This window comes from Hirundo rustica, chromosome 1 (assembly GCF_015227805.2).
Source record: "Hirundo rustica isolate bHirRus1 chromosome 1, bHirRus1.pri.v3, whole genome shotgun sequence".
NCBI classification, from domain to species: domain Eukaryota; kingdom Metazoa; phylum Chordata; class Aves; order Passeriformes; family Hirundinidae; genus Hirundo; species Hirundo rustica.
In genome coordinates, this window is record NC_053450.1 from 153,863,172 (window position 1) to 153,880,154 (window position 16,983).

At 47.1% G+C, this 16,983-nt stretch overlaps 1 protein-coding gene across 4 annotated transcripts in view; it reads right to left on the reverse strand.

Annotated features, from left to right (window-relative positions):
- OBSCN (obscurin, cytoskeletal calmodulin and titin-interacting RhoGEF) overlaps nt 1-16,983 on the reverse strand; it is a 178,036-nt gene that overhangs the window by 10,233 nt on the left and 150,820 nt on the right. For all 4 annotated transcript variants that reach the window (XM_040077845.2, XM_040077838.2, XM_040077829.2 and 1 more), the window contains 17 exons: nt 16,143-16,266; nt 15,701-15,834; nt 15,240-15,352; nt 13,897-14,065; nt 12,879-12,960; nt 12,200-12,400; nt 11,572-11,632; nt 10,863-10,940; nt 10,494-10,666; nt 9,942-9,968; nt 9,510-9,662; nt 8,738-8,783; nt 8,240-8,317; nt 3,824-7,394; nt 3,140-3,262; nt 1,590-1,700; nt 783-950 (listed from right to left, as the gene is read on the reverse strand). In XM_040077845.2, the coding sequence (XP_039933779.1) occupies nt 783-950; nt 1,590-1,700; nt 3,140-3,262; nt 3,824-7,394; nt 8,240-8,317; nt 8,738-8,783; nt 9,510-9,662; nt 9,942-9,968; nt 10,494-10,666; nt 10,863-10,940; nt 11,572-11,632; nt 12,200-12,400; nt 12,879-12,960; nt 13,897-14,065; nt 15,240-15,352; nt 15,701-15,834; nt 16,143-16,266 (5,412 nt within the window). The remainder of the gene's footprint in view (nt 1-782; nt 951-1,589; nt 1,701-3,139; nt 3,263-3,823; nt 7,395-8,239; nt 8,318-8,737; nt 8,784-9,509; nt 9,663-9,941; nt 9,969-10,493; nt 10,667-10,862; nt 10,941-11,571; nt 11,633-12,199; nt 12,401-12,878; nt 12,961-13,896; nt 14,066-15,239; nt 15,353-15,700; nt 15,835-16,142; nt 16,267-16,983) is intronic.

Below are 16,983 nucleotides of genomic sequence, written 5' to 3' on the forward strand. Positions count from 1 at the left end.
TGAACTCTGCACCCAGCATGTCTCAGCTACTGATAATATTCATATATATCAATATTAATATAATGTTAATTATAATCATCATTATATTAATATTAATATATTAGATATGTTGTTAATGGTATACTATTATATATAATTATAATTTTATATAAATATATAATGCATTATAAATAATATAAATATAAATATTATAGATATTTATACATATTTTTATTTATATATAAATAATATGTATTATATATATTACTTTATAAATATATATAAATAATATAGAAAATATTAAAAATATGTTTACATATGTTATTTATATTATTTATATTTCTAAATATAAATATACAGTATATAAATAATATAATATATATTTATAATTCTAGTTATAATTTTATATGTATAAAATATATAATACAAATATATATAATAAATAAATATATTTATATTATAGTTATAATATATATTTATAATTATATATTATAATTAGTTAAATATTATATTATATTGTATTATATTATATTATATTGTATTGTATTATGTTATGTTATGTTATGTTATGTTATATTGTATCTATCTAAATATTATATACTAAGATTTTGTCTTGGAGTGGCTCTTAATCCAGGAGAGAAGATAAAGAGTGAAGGAGAGGGAACGAGCCCTGCACAGGCTGTGGACCACAGCAAGGGAGAGATCTTCCTCTGCAGAAATCTCACCTCAAAGGTATTGATAGGTTACATTTTTGGGGGCAGAATTACTTAAACACCAATTTCTGTAGCTACTCCTCCTCTCACCTGCTTTTCTTATGACGCAGGAGGTGGACGCTGAGCCCAGAGAGTTTGTGGCCACACAGGTGTAAATACCAAAATCCTCAGCATTAACAGAGAGAATTGTTAACAGCTGGAAGTGTTTGAGTGTGGATGAGATGAGGATCCGGCTGCTGCTCTGGACGGGTATCCCATCTGGAAAGCAGCAGATGGGAGAGGTAAGTTGTAGCAGCACATTTCCACACCCAAACAAATGTTTCCAAATTAGGAAAAGGGGGCTCGGTTTTACCCCTGACTTAAGGAAGAAGCACCAGAACTTTCTGTGTTTCTCTCATTGTAATTGTCCCAGTGCCAGCACAGAGGCACCTGATGGTCTCTGTAGCTGCTCCTCTGAAATGTTTCTAGCTTCCATTGGGCAGCAAGCCAAAAGCCCTCCTAAAACATTAAGTAATTAAGAAGGGCCACAGAGGTGCTCAGGGCTTTTTGGGGTGTCCTAGCCAGGTGTCAGGACTTCTCTGACACCTGTGCAAGGCTTTTGTTCTCTTGTTTTTGTATCATTTGTTATTTTCTCATTGATTAAAACCTTTTGCTCCACAAAACACACCCAAGGAACCGTCTGGCAATATTATTGAGCCACTCTGGGAGGCTGCAGGTCACACCTCAGACCTGATACACCTTCAGGGGCTCATTACACGCTGGCCTCGTGTAAGATTTCATCAGTATGTACCCCACAAATTGACACCAAGGGGTTCAAATTGACACCAAGGGGTTTAAAGCTCTCCCTGCAGCCCTGTCCCGGGGGTCAGGGGCTCTCTGGAGGGGTGGCAGTGTCACCTCTGAACCAGCTGACGTGCAGGGAGGGGTGAGCTGCCGTCCGGCACGAGAGCGTCACGCACTGTCCGGCGGCCGCAGCCTGGTCCGCGAGCTCCTCGACGAACGACGGGGCTGCAGAGAGGAGGGGAAGGCGTGACTCGGAGCAGCCTGGTGTAGAAATGCACTCCCACACCCAGGCAGGTATGGGTATACAAGGAGAAGAGTTTCAGTTTACCTTTGAACTTCAAAGGAAAGTGGATTAGACTCTCCTGTGGTGCTCTCACACTGCGGTTGGTCCAGAGCCAGCGCAGGAGCGCTGGTCGGGTTTTGGACCTGTACCTCAAAAACTGTTGCCAATTTCATTGGGCAAGGTGCCAAATAGCCCACTTGGACCATTGAGTGTTAAAGGGACTGCACAGAGGGGCTCCATCGCTTTTTTGGACTGCCTTAGCCAGTGTAAGAGTGTTCTCTACACTGTGTTCAATTTATATTTCTTTGTTTGACGATGTTTATTCTTTTTGTCATTGCAAAAACCTTTTGTTTTACAAAGCACGCCCAGAGAAGTTGTCTCGCTGTTATTAAGCCACTCTGGGAAGTTGCAGGCCAGACCTCAGACTTGATAAATCCTCACGTAGCTTATTCCATTCTGGCCACGTGTAAGATTTTATCAGCCTGGAGAGCTTTGTGGAAAACAAACCCATGCAGGACATCAGAAAGCAATTTTAATGGGGTCAAGAGCCTTTCTGGTTCATGGTCTCCCATTCCTTTGATCACCATTTGGAGAATCCCCTGGGCACAGAGCTCACAGGTGAAGCAACTGGGTGTAGTGTGACAGATCCAGATGGATCTTGGAAAATCCGTGGGGAATATCTGCATTGCCCAGCCCTGGTACAGCAGAGAGAGACTCTGTCACAGCAAAGGTTTTCCTCTGGCTGGACCTAAATGTGGGGGCAAAACTGAATTATGGAATTTCAAGGACGAGGGGATCAAACAGAACAAAGAGGAGGTGGCCTCCAGTTGCCCCAAGAGAGGTTTATTTTGGATATTAGGGAAAACATGGAAAGTGTTGTCAAGGACTGGAGAGGGATGCCCAGGGAGTCACCATCCCTGAAGGGGTTTAACAGATGTGTGGCACCTGGTGACGTGGTTTAGTGGTGGCCTTGGCAGTGCTGGGTTAATGGATGGACTTGGTAAACTTAGAGGTCTTTGCCACCTAAATGATTCTGTGATCAAGACAACACAAGAAGAGAGAAGGAGACATGAAAGATGGAAATTGAACAAGAAAAGAACCCTACAGAGCATCAAATCTGCTCCTGTCTCCATGGGAAAGGGGGAACTCAGATTTTCTTCTGTGTTTCTCCAGGGTTTTTCTCCACAGTGGCCAGGGGCTGCCAGCCTCCCTCAGCTTCCCTTCCCAGTGTTTGTCTGGGCTCTGCTGTGCGCTGGGACAGCAACGTGACCTCAGAAAATGTTCCTGAGTAAAGGGGAAACCTGCCAGGGAAAAAGCAATTCTTTCCTGAATTCTCTCCTCTGAGGGTAAAACAAAGCAATGACACCTGCCACAGCAATACCTTTCTCCTTTGGGATGAGGCTTGGTAGCTTGAATGAAGGGAGCGCTGATTTCCTCTTCAGAGATCCCTCAGCCCCTATTAACAGCTCCTTTTCTGCTGCCTCACTGCCCAGCTCACCAAACTCTGTTGTGGGAAAGGACGAGAAGTCATTCAAGGCCATCCTTCTCCCCATGGCATCCATTGGCAGCGACAGTTCTGCCTTCACACGTAAACATTCACAGGTTCCCTTATTAACAAGAGTTTATTTACGGGGAAGCCTGTGACAGCTGCTGCAAACAGAGCAGTGTCCTGGAAGAACAGCGAATATCCAGGGAGGTCAAAGAAGAAAGGACAGATCCCCATGTCCAGTAGCCAGGGTGACTTCAGCTTCTCCCTGTCACTTTAACTGAGAGATTTGCCACTGCAGCAAGGAAAGCATCAGCCAGCCCTGATCTGCTTCTGTGCAACCTCAAACAGGGAATCTGAGCCCCTTCCATCAGTGGATTAACCCAGCTGACTGCACTGAAGCCAGCCAGTAACAGAGACCCGATGGTGGACACTACTGATTTCAGAACCTGCCACAGCCAGATTTGCAATTCCAGTCTAACCACAGCTTCAAATATGCTGGGGGAAAAGGAAAAGGGCATCTGTAGCAGAGCCCAGTGATGGCAGCAAATCTGTGAAGGAACAGAGGGAAATAATTACCTTCCTCTGGCTCAGGAGATGTCTTTCCTTTTAGGATTCTTGAAATATGGGCAACAGAAGCTTTTACTTTCTTCTTCAGACTCTGCTCCACCGACTGCTCCACTGAATGAGACCTTGCATATGGCTTAAAGAGTCCAGGCTTGGTGTGAAAGGAGCTTTTCTGCTTCCCGCTGGAGTCCTTTTGGGAGCTATACATTTCTTTATGGCTCTCTGCCCCTTTCCCCAGGGCTGGTAAGGTAGCTGCCTTTGAATCCTCGGATATTTCCAAACGGTTCTTCCTGTTCTTGTCTTCCTGTTCCCTGATGCACAGTCTTTTATCCTTGTGGAGATGTCCTGCAGGAGGGGACCTTGCCCTTTCACCAAGGAACATAAACCGTCTAGGAACTGGTTTGGGCGAAGGCTTCTTATAGCTCAGGAACTCAAATGGAAAATAGACAATATCATACAAATCTGAGAAATTCAAGTAGGCAGGCTCCACTTCCGAGATGTCGAATTTTTGGGGGCCGCTGCCAAGACTGGGTGTTTCATCTGACAGGTCTTTGATTTTCACCAGAGAAACTTCTGGGTGTTTCCCAGTGTCCTTGATCACTGGCGCGTGGATGGGTCTTTCTGCAGTGTCCAGGCTCTCTGTGGAGGAAACACTCTCTCGGCTGGAAGGGGATGTCTCAAATGCCAAGTCCTCCAGGTGCTCACATTCATGGGGAGCTGTCTGTGCTCCCTGCCCTTCCAGGATTGCTGGCTCCTCACTCACAGCAAGGTAGGGTTCTGCAAGGTCATCCTGCTCAGAGACTTCTCCTCTTCCACCCTGTTGGACAGAAGGGAAGGAGGTGCCCGTGTGTGCTTGGCTGCCTTTGTAGGACATCTCTCTGTGAGGAGAAATGTGCTTCCTGCTTCCCTTCTCTCCAGAAACCGACTCTGCCCAAACATTCATCTCTTCAGAGAGGGAAACCATCTCATCCACTAAGCCCTCCAGCACAGCGGACTCCTCGTCGCTGTAAAAAGAAGATCTGTGGTGTGACAGCTCCTGACCGTGATCCCTGTGGAGCAGTGGTGGGGCAGCTTCTCCAGCATCACACCTTCCACTTTCTAAGGCAATGCCTCCACCCTCACCATAAACCTCTGGATATTCCTCATATTCCGGTTCATAGGCTGCAGCTGGAGCAACTTCTGCTTGTGAAGCAGTTAATGCACCTGAACTGCCACTCTCCAGACCATCCAAAATCCCAGCCCTGTGCTGCTCAAGCACCCCGTGTCCAGCCTTGGGGAAAGGAGCAGCCACAGCTTGTCCAGCTGCTCGACTTCCACTTGCCACCGCAGATCTCATCTCACTGTGAGCTGACACCTCTGGATGTTGCCGATTTCCACTCTCCCAGGCCTGAGGGAGGGCAGTGCTGTGGGAGGATGCAGCTCTGGCTGGGTGTCTGCTGTCCAGAGCAGTGGACTCTGAGCCATGGCCTTCAGGAACCTTCTGGGGTTCAGCTCCTTCATGGGCCAAACTGGAGACAACCTCTGTGACAGCTGAGCTTTTACTCCTCAGAGCAGCAAGTTTCTCCTTGCTGAGAGCCTGCTGTGCTCCACCGGAGACCAGAGCTGGCACTGAGCCTGGTGGTGGGATTTTGGGAACAGCGAGCTGCTCTCCCTTCAGGACAGCTGATGCCATGTCTAAGTGAACAGGAGACTTCTTGTGTGCTTCGTTTTCATCACCGTGGGCTGATGGTGGAATGATTCCTGTAACAGCTGCTCCTGCATCTTCCAGGACAGTAGATCTCACATCTTTATGGGTCTTCAGCTTCTGAGGAACACCTTCACCAGCTCTGAGGGTACCTGGCTGTTTGCCCAGCACGACAGTAGCTGCTGGAACACTTTCCCCAGGAATTTCCTCGCTTTTGTCTTTACATACAGGAAGTGAATCAGTTCCTGTTTGTTCTGCTGGAACAGCAGCGCTTTCATGCTCCGCGAGCTCAGATTCAGCAGTGCTGTGAGCAGAAGCCTTTTCATCTGAATGCTTCTGCCTTTTGTCTTTCCAAGGTGGGGCTGGGGCCGTCCTTTTGATAAGCAAGCTCCCACCTGTTAGATCGGGGTGGGTGTCGGTGGGAGCAGACTCCTGGGGCAGACACATGCCTCCCTTTCTCAGAGGAGATGACTTTGGGGTGGTCTCTGACCCTCTGAGGGTTGAAATGGACTCTTTGCCCTCCTGAAAAGCAGAGTCAGAGGCATGGCCAGAGGCAGATTTACCCTCCATGCTCTCACGTTTTGGAGCTGGTGGTGCTGTCACATCTGAGCACTGGGCAGTTGGAATGGGCCTTTTGCCTTCCAAACATTCAACGTCCTCCTCAATCTCAGTGGCTTTCGACTTCTTCAGTAAACGCTTCCTGTTCTCACTCCTGTGAGCCGACACTGGAAGTCCCTCTACCTGCTGTATGAGAGCAGGTGGGCACCCGTTCCCCTCACAGTGTGTGGAGGGAGAGGACTTCTCTCCTGAGCAATCCTTGCCATCTCTCCCGGCCACCCCTCGCTCTGCTGTGTCCGCAGAACATCCCTTGCCGGGCCCTGCAGAGACGTCGCAGTGATCACTGCCTTCAGGGCAGCTTTCCTGGGACAACACATCACAGTCCTCCTCCAAAATATCTTGTTCCCTCAAGGACCTGGAGGCTCTCAGCCTGTAGTCATCCAGGGAGCGGCTGCGGCTGGCCCCAGCGATGGCAGGGTGCGGCGGCTTCCTGGCAGTGTCAAATGATGCGGATTTGGTCAAGGATCCCAGCAGACTTTCTCGGCGATCATCTCCTTCTCCTTCTTCTTCTTCTTCCAGTTCAAACTGCTCGAGGAGAGGTTCACGGAGGCCGCTGAGGGGCACCTTTGAATACCCAGCCTTCAGGAAAGTCCTTCTGGCTCTGTCCATGTGCCTCCTGAACTCCCGGCCAGGCGAGGAAGGCGGCCTCGTGGGCAGCTCCCTTGCCTGGCTGTAGAAGGTGCTTTTGATGACGCTCTGCCTGGGAACACAGGTGGATGGCTTTTCTGCCCCATCCCCTGCCTCTTCAGTTCTGTCCTTTTCAGATGAAGACGTGTCTGGCTTTTCTTTCTGGCGTGACGTGCTTTCTGCGGAAGCCCTCAGGGATGGAGGCTCAGCAGCGCCGCTTTTTTGGGACGGCTCTGCCCGAAGGCTGGGGAGGAGCCTCTCCTCTTTCTCCTGTAGGATACTGGCCATGAGCTCTTTGCTTTCTGTGGGTGATCTGTCCCCCACCTCGGCCTTCATCGAAGCATATTTCCTCCTCATGGGTTTCACTGGAGGGATGGAGGCTTTGGGGTGCTGCCGTTGACTTGCACGTTCCAGAGGCTCGGGATGGCTCGGGGCGTCAAATGCGGGCAAGTGCAGTTCTGGGGTGGAGCCAAAGTGCCTCTTTTTGGGGAAATTGGAGTTTTCGTTGTCTGAAGAGGAGCCGCTGGTGCTGGATGAAGTGCTTTCCTCAATGAGGTGTCGGGAGATGGCCAGGGAGCTGTTGTCGTGGGTCCTCTCCAGGATTTCTGGGATGGACCTCATCACCAGGATAGATTTGTAGCACATCAGGGAGCGCTGAGAAGGAAAAGAAGACGCAGCACAAGGAGGTGGGCACGTGGTGGGAGTATGGAAAGCAAACATGCCAAAATGAACTCCTGCAGCCCTAAATACCACACCCATGGGTCTAATCAGACACTGACACCCCCTGCTCCTGTCACCAATCCAGGCCTCAGTTTCTCTCCAGATCTTCCCTCATTCACAGACATGAAATTAAATTAAGGAAACGCACTTGCTCTTGTGACTGAGGGAAACAGGACTCTGAGATTTCCGAAGTCAATCTGGCCACTCAAAACAAATGGAAAGGAGTTTTAATGGAAAACATCAGATGAGAGACTAGCTGCAGTAGATGGCTTTAAGTCGTTTTTAAATTCTTTGACTGCAATGCAACCTACAGTGACTTAGGCCAGCAGAAGCCCTACCAAGTGCAGGAGATGGGATTCCTCTGCTCTAAATTCTGCCATGTGGGGCATCTCAGTTGAAGCTGGGCCTCTCCTTCCAGCCAACAGAGAGAAACTGGCATGTTCAGAAGGCAATGAATCCAATTGTTTGAGAGAAATTCAGCAAAAGAGGTATTTTCTTGGCATCTATCTGTAATTCAGCTCCGATTGCACAGGCAGCTGAGGGCACCTAACTTAGACACAGCCTTGTGTCTTACAGGCACCTGCATGGATTTCCAGGCAGTAAAAACCTAGATAATTAATTCCTGACACATCCACCTCTCCTGGATTTTCCCCCAACTCCCAGCTGTGCTCAGATCCCTGCTGAGCTTGCTGTCCTAGCCCAAAAGATTTTCAAAGATTCAGAGGCAATTAAAAATAGATATAAATAAACGGAATCAACAGAGATTGGGGGCAACTCACCTGCCACTTGCTCCGAGCCACAATGAATTTGAGCTGTTTGGTATTAATGAAATGAGCTGCTTCAAGAGGGACATTGTGCTGCCAGGTGGAATGAGAGGAAAACCATTGGTTAAAAATCCTGATTTCATTTCTTGAGAAGTTTTCGTGGGTTTTTTTTTTTTAGATTTCTCTCTTTACACAATGGTTTCATTTAGCACAATTACAGGAGATCAAATGCTGCAGTCCTTTCATAGTTAAATTGCAGACAAAATCAGTTTTTCAGTGATTAAATCAAGCCCTGTTCAATACCTGTTAAATCCTTTTTGCTGTTGTTAATTCTTAACTCTTTTCCTTAGTGATTTAGGGCTTTGGAGTGTAAACCATAACTTTGTTCTGCAAGGCCAGTTTCCTTTCTGTACTGACACGATAGAACAAGAGGGAATGGCCTCGGGTTGCACCAGGGAGGTTTGGATTGGATATCAGGGAAAATTGAGTAATAAAGGACCGGGACAAACTCACCATGAACCATTTGTGGGAAAGACAGTCCAAAGCGCTCGGCCTGGACCTGGTAAGAGAACAGATTGAGATTTTAGTAGGAAATCACCTCCAAGGGCAATCACTGATCCTCCTGAAGGTGCTGCTGCATGCAGACACCCATGTACACTCAGGGCTGTGCCCTTAGGATACTGATTTGGAGCAGAGGAGCCAAAAAGACACAGCAGCTTCCAGCTCAAGTTTTCCTTCCCCTGAGGGGAAAATATCCTCCTTTTTCAGCCTGACACTCCCCATAGATGCTCAGGAAGAGCTCTCTGAAAGGGTTTGAGGGTGTCCGCAGCAGCTCTGAGAGTGGCTTTGCCTCTTGAGGTGGCCAGAGCGAAAATAGCTTTGGCAGCAGGCAGAAAGAGTAGAAATGAAATTAAAACCAAGTGCCTGTAAATTTGCCTTCAAGCCAACTTTTGTGCTTGAAATTGCTTAATGAGTGTGGTCAATGTTATTTAATTCTCGCATGACTCCCTCCATACCAGTCCGTGCTCTTCCCACTCGTCTGTGTCATTCCAGAAACTCCTCAGCCTGGAGGAGGCAGGGAGCAAAGACGTCACCACACCAGAGAGAGGTCAATTTGGCAAACACCCGAGTTGTGGGTAGGGGAATGGGGAATAATAAGGGAGAATTAGGGCAAAATGCACCACATCTCACTCAGCTTTCTACTTTTCAAACGAAATGACGAGCTGGGATGCGGCAGCTGGGGCACCAACAGCTCTGACAGAGGGAGGCACAGGGGGGCACTCACTTGGGGTGCTGCTGCAGGATCCCTTTCATGAAGTCCTTTGCATCTTCACTCAAGTGAACAACATCAGGGATGGTCCACGAAATTTCCCCGTTCTGGATATTTAGGAGAGTTTTCCTGTCGTTCTCCCCAGCAAATGGAGACTTGCACGTGAGGCTTATTTGTTGAACATCATAAAATGAAAGGAGACAGGTTTTACATTTCTATTTTCTGTGCAAATGGCAGAAGAACAAATGCTTACATGGGGTTTTTAAATTCTTGAGGGGCTCTGTGCCTGGGACTTGCAGTGTTCGTGAGGAGCAACCAGGAAACCCCAAAATAAATTGTCCTTATTATGGAAGGACTGAATGTTCCACTGAAATCCCTCACTTGAAAGTACCGGAGGGCTCTGATGAACAAAGGGTTATTGAGGGAGCGTTTCCAAGATTTATTTACCTCAAATATGTGATGACTCCGACAGCCCTGAGGAGAGAGGAAACACAAATGAAATTTTTTGTCACTATTTTCCCATCCTCCTCAAGCCCCTCTTCCTGCCACTAGAGACCCTGAAACAGCAAGATCACCTTTTCCTCACCTTTCAAGGATAATAAATCCCCAAAACTATTGGGTTTTTTCCATTTAATTTTCCCCTTCAAAGTTTTTTAAAATTGTTCTCAAGCAATCATTCATTTTTAAAGCACAGATAGAGGAAAAAATTCAAAATACTTCTCTCTTTTTTTGTGAGTCTTTTCTAGAAAGCTCTTTAGGATCATTCCCTCTAGTTGCTGCCTGGAGTAGAGATCATCTCCTCAAAGATGCTCCTTTGCATTAATTAGCAGTCAGAGCTCAATTATGGGTGAAAAAAGTTAGACAGAAGGAGCTTAAAAGAGCCTTGATGGGTTTTGGATTTTCAGTGTTATTATCACTGCCCCATTTACTAATTAACAGCTAATGGAAATTCAGGCCATTGAGGGCCTGGAAAAGCTTTTTGAGAAACTGAGAGATTACCAGATATCAGTTGCTTTTGACACTGGTGACTGGGAAACAATTTCTGGGGCAACAAACTCTGGAGAGCCGTATTTGCTGTACTGAGGCTCCACGGGCGTGATCCTCTGGGCAAATCCAAAGTCACAGATCTTCAGGTCTTCCCTCTCAGGATAAACCATGAGGATATTCAGTGGCTGTTGGATGAAAATGTAAATAAAATAAATAAAATAAAAAAATAAAATAAATAAAATAAATGGGGGAATTTTTTCTCGAGAGCAGGGAGTATTTTCAGTTGTAAGAATAATTCAGAGATAGAACACCCAATCCCTGGCCAACAAGAGGCTGGGAAAAGCCAGTCTGGGAAAAGCCAGACTGGTCATTGCTCATTACCTTGATGTCCAAATGAAGGATGCTGTTGTCATGAAGATATTTGATCCCTTCCAAAATTTGCTTGATGTACAGTTTGACCTAAGAATTGAGTCAATTAATAAACAATCAATAAATAAACATTTATCAATCGGGGAGAATAAATGGGCAAGTCCCTAAATTTCACCAAGATTTGATCTTTAAAGGTCCCTCCCAATCCAAACCATCCTATGAATGTTTCCCTCTGAGAATTTCTAAAGAAAAAAAAAAATTATTTTACGAATAAATCTTGGACACTTGGCTACTGGATGGGAGACCTTCTTTTGAAGATTTTGAACTTCTAGCACCAAGGATGTAAAAAAATATCCCTTAGAAACAATAATTTCAGCTTTTCTTTTAAACAGAAAGGGAGTAGATAGAATAGAGTTGCAAGTGAATAAAGTGGCATTAAGTAAGTGGAGATAGGAGCTCCAGATGACAGACAGCAAAGAAATTATGACAATAGAGCAAATATAATCTCTTTTTTTTAGGTTGAATGCAATGCTGGTGGTCAAACCCCCTGGCTGTTTGTAGTTATTCCCCAAAGAAACCCAGCTGCCAATGAAAGTTGGTAGGAACACGTGGTAAAGGCTGATTCTGCTTTGATAGATTATCACTGGTATGAAGACATTCCTCATATTCCAAAAGGGAAATGCAGAAAAAACCAACCCTGGGCTTTCAAATGAGAAATTACCTCAGCTTCAGTGACCACGCTCTTCTTGAATAAACGGTCCAGGAGCTCTTCGTTGGAGCATCTGACAGTGGCATTAAGGGACAACAGAACCACATGGAAAAGCTTATTTTGACTGTGGAACCGCCTCCATCCAGCCAGCCAGCAGCAGAACTCAGGGGGTGATCTCAGGCGACAGGATTGTCATCAAAGTCTCTGCTGCAGCAGAATCCTTGCGGAGCAGGGCTGCTCTAAACCTGGTATCGCTCCTGCGGAAATCTGCCCATTGATTTTGGGGTTTCTGCTCAGCATTTCCCTTGTGCTAACCCAGACTGGATCTCAGGGAAACAGGGCTCGTGGCTTCCAGATGTCTCAGAAAATAATTTTGGTGCTTAACAACTCATTTGCATTTGTATGTACAAGTCTGGTTTTTCTCGCCCAGCAGAACTGGGTGAGGACTGTGGTGGAGCTCTCACAGAGCTGTGCTATCCTGCAGTGCAGAGGATTGTGTTTGTCCTTTTCTCTCAGAAAAAAAAAAAAAACAAAAAAAAAAAAACAACCACAACACCAAAATTAATTGCTTAGATATTTAAGAAATGAACTCCACCCGCTACTTCACAGCCTCTCAGAAAACTGCACAAAAAAAGGATACAACTCCAGAATCAAAATCAGCGTTTTCCGTGTTTCAAACTCATCCAGGAGCCTGGTAATTCTGTCGTGGGACAGAGAGGCAAGAATATCCCTCTCTTGATGAGCTCGAGATTTGGTTTTGCTCCTCAGAGGGATGAATTTGGCAGCACAGGACACCCTGTTCCCCTTGTGCACCACCCGTTTCACGAAGCTGAAGCAGCCCCTGTGCAGGAATCGAAGGACAAGCCCTGATCAGACCTCTGGGCAGAGATTTTCCCGCACCCTGGCCTTTGACAGCTCCCTGCTGCTCCATGCTTCAGTTCTCCGGCACAAGGAGCTCGTTTTGCTGTCTGTGAGGTGCTGTTGCCCTCTCCTGGCTGTCTCCGAAGGGAAGCACCGTGTTCCCATCACGGGGAAAGCTGTTGAAGCTCATGCAGGCGTGCGCTGGCAGAGATCAATGCTCTCGGATCCCTTGGACAGACCCGATGTGATGGGCTTGGGATGCTCCCGTTGCCAAGAGGCCACATCCAGGCACCGATCTGTGAACCTTTGGATGTTTTTTTTCTGGTTGGAGCTGCCCCAGCACACCCAATTCTGCCTTTACTTCCACCTTTTCAGACTTTTCCAGACCCACCTCTGCATCAGCAGCTCAGATGGGCAGTGAGAGATTCCCTGGCAGTGATGCTGTGAAATTCATTTACCTTCCAATCTCCTGCTTAACCTCATAATGGGAGTGGAGCTTCCTCCTGGTGGCCACTTTCTTCTCTTCTTGGTCTTTCTTAGCTTTGGAAAGGAAGGAAAACACAAGGGCAATTATTCAGACAATGCCTTGCTGATAGAGTCAAAGTTATTACAGGACAATTTAGGGCAGGAAAAAATTAGAGGGGTCTTCCAAACGTCTAAGGAGAATTAAGTGGAGTAGTTTGATAACAGAACATGTCAAAGTGAGCTTTGGGGTTGCCCAGAGAAATTGCTGCCCCACCCCTGGAATGTTCAGGGCCAGGTTGGATGGGGTTTGGGGGAACCTGGGATAGCTGAAGGTGTCCCTGCTCATGGCAGGGGGTTGGAATTAGAGGATCTTTAAGGTCCTTTGCAACCCAAACCATTTTGGGATTTTGTGATTTGCTTTTATCCTGCATCCTGCAACGCTGGCCATGTATAAATGCTACACAGGAATAGAGAGGAGATTCCACACAGGTGCCAGAACACGGCTGCAACAAATTACATATTGCCATGGCAGTGGGAGCAACTCCTGCAGCTGAGAGGGTGGCATTGCCTCCACAGGAGAGAGGATGGCATTGCCCCTACAGCTGGGAGGATGGCATTGCCTCCACAGGAGAGAGGGTGGCATTGCCTTTACAGCTGAGAGGATGGCATTGCCTGCACAGAAGAGAGGGTGGCATTGCCTCTACAGCTGAGAGGGTGGCATTGTCTTTACAGCTGAGAGGATGGCATTGCTTTCACAGGAGAGAGGGTGGCATTGCCTTTACAGCTGAGAGGATGGCATTGCCTCCACAGGAGAGAGGATGGCATTGCCTCCACAGGAGTGAGGGTGGCATTGCCTCCACAGGAGAGAGGGTGGCATTGCCTTTACAGCTGAGAGGATGGCATTGCCTCTACAGCTGAGAGGATGGCATTGCCTTTACAGGTTGAGAGGATGGCATTGCCTCCACAGGAGTGAGGGTGGCATTGTCTTTACAGCTGAGAGGATGGCATTACCTTCACGTACAACGAGCTCTGCCTTGCACAAAACCTCCCCTCCTGCATTTTTGGCAACGCAGGTATAAACACCACCATCTTCCACAGCAGCATTGTCCACCACTAAGAAATACGTTGTTCCTTCCTTCCCCTGATGGATCCTGTTGCTGTCTGTCAGCAGTGAAGTGCCCTGAGGGAAGGAAATGATATTTTGGCAAAACTGAGATGGAAACAGATGTTTTGGCTTTTCAAGAGGCAAGATACGGGAGCAGAGCTACAACACAGACTATTTACATGAGCAAATCTCAGGGAGAAAACGCTGCCCAGGGGAGTGGTGGAGTCACCATCCCTGGAAGTGTTGAAGAAACAGCTGGATGTGGGTCTGGTTGACAAGGTGGTGTTCTGTCAGAGCCTGGACTCGGTGATCTTGGAGGTCTTTCCAACCTTAATGGTTCTGTGTTTCTGTATATTCATAAATGTTATGAAGAGAGGGGCAGGATGGAGTGTGTGTGACACAGAGCAGGTTGTGAGCGTATGTAATGCTATATCTACACATGTATATAATACCACAAATATGAAGTGATGCAGTCCCATTTTCCCACACAAAATCTCTGTTTCTGAGCTTTTCCTTATTAAACTGCAACAAAAAAATTAAGTTAGAGTAAATCACTCCACGGCAGCAGCAGCTCAGTGCTCAGTGGGTGATAAAAGGTACCAGATACAGAAAATCACTAGGGAAGAAATGAAGGATGAGACACAAAGCATCATTAGAGAGATGCTTGTTTTGCCCATGGTGTGGTACTATTTGGTACATCATCATCAGTGTCCTCTGTAAGAGCTTCCAGATGAGGATCGGCAGCAGACTGGGGCTCTTCAGCCTGGAAGGGAGGCGCTAGCAAGATGTGACAACAATGTTCTAAGGAATTATAAATAATTTCTCTCCTTTCTATGGGATATTCATTGTCCCTAGTCACACTGATTTTACCAAGTAGCTGCAGGAAAGATACAGAGCCTGGAAGTCATGCTGAGAATCGGGATAAACCAGTCAATCCCATTCCTGCCCCCCAAACTGCAGCTCACATCTCAGTGGCACTCAGGTGGAAAAAAATTCTCTTCCTGCTCTTTTTTAGTCCCCAAAACCATCTTGGTTGCCCTCTCTGCAAAAGGATCCAGGATGACAGCCCAGGGTGGGGTGCACAGGTGGTGGTTCAGTGAGAACAGCTGGTTCCACAAACTCTACAGACACGATCCAGAGTCAGTGAGAGAGGCGTGGGAGGAAAGAGCAGACAGAATTCCCTGTGGAATAGTGCACTACAGCCCCTCCCATGGCCCTCACTCTCAGCCAGAGAAGAGCCTGCACTCACCTTAAACCACAGAACTGTGGGCTGAGGGGTTCCTTCAATGACTGCCTGGAATTTGGCACGTTCCCCAGAGTTCACCTGCACATCCTCTATTGTCACTTGCATGTAGGGAGGACCTGGTGACAAAAGAGCATTTGCTGCATGCACAGCACTGGAATTTCCTTCTCAGAGTGCTGACAGAGGTGGAATTACTCAATGGGATTTATAGGACAGGCCACTTAGGATGCAACAGTAGTCTAAAGTCCAGTCAGGAAGTACAACAGCAATATATTTGGGGTTCTTCATGCTGGCATTACTTTTAGGTTTCTTATCTTCACGCTTACCAATTACTTGTTGTTTAGTAAACAGTTACCACTCAAAAAATTGGAATATTAAAAAAAAGCAAAACAGTCAGGAGTTGTTACCAAAAGAGAAGACAGTGACAAACATGGGATTGGGAAAGGGAAAACAGGGTTTGGTCTTACTCGTTGGAGTCTTCTCCTCAGTCTTGTACACACGAGTTCTTTCTGTGGTCTCGATATAAACTTCACTGTGCACATCCCAGACCACGTCTCCTTCTCTCCTGTACCAGCCTCCTGCCCCTGCATCTGGTGACGTCCTTTCAAGAAACCCAGGAGAAAAAATCATGGCATAGGCACATACAAGAGGTGCAGCATCACACCCTGCTTTACCAGCAGACAAAGAGTAATTTGCTTAAAATTAATACAGGAAGAATTTTGTTTTGGGGGAGATTAATGGCTCTCCAATCTTTTTTCACCCTTCCTTGACACCAGGATTCTGAAAATAATGACAAACCTACAAGAAACTGTTCGGGTCCACCACAGAGGACCTGCTTTTCTTGCACCCAAGTCTGCTCCATTCAGAAATCCACGTGCATTACCTGGAAATATGGAGGTGGGTGTTTACCTGTCGATGGGAACAGTCCGTTCCCGAGTGCTTTCACCTCCAGCAGCCTCCTCTTCCCGGGAAGCAGCAGGGCTGGGCTTTGGCACCCTCGGTTCTTCAGCTGCGCCCTGCCTCTGTGCTTTGGCTGGCAGCAGAAATTGGGAAAGTTAGACACACCACCCATGAGACCACACCTGAAACCCAGAGCTGACCTTTGGAGCCATCTGTGCTGTGCCTCGTGCCAGAACTGAGTCCACCCGACCTCAGCTGGGTGCAGCCACTGGAGGTTAGAGGGGAATTTGGCATTTCTGCAAAGAGCACACGGAGCAAAGGGGTTGGACAACGCCGGAGTGGTGGCACTCGGGTGACTGGGCTAAACTGGCTGTTCTGTAAGGAAATTCACACAGACAGAGGTGGGAAGGGCAGTTGGTAGGGGCAGGGAAATGCAGGTCAGCTGGAAGGACAGTGTGGGCTCATACAGTCTCCATGAGAGATAATTTGGCTGTGTTTGAGTTCCAGCTCGTGGCTGTGAGAAAATCATTTGGGTTAAAAAAGACCTTTACAAACAAATCCAGCCACCAACCCAGCACTGCCAAGCCCACCCCTGAAATGAATTCCAGGGAAAGCCAGCGTTAGCTTTGTCAACGTGAATTCTTCCATTCAGCTTGGCGTTAGAACAGCTCCTGACTCACTGCCGTGACCACAGACAGCATCAGGGAGATGAGTGAGCTCACATCAATGTAAACCAGTGGTCAAAGCAGGTCCTGGCTGAGGATGCGATTGATATGGAGGTTATATGGACTCTTAGAGAGGACCTGGTGATGTTTTAGCATCAGCATTGCTGCACCTCCAGTGGAAAATG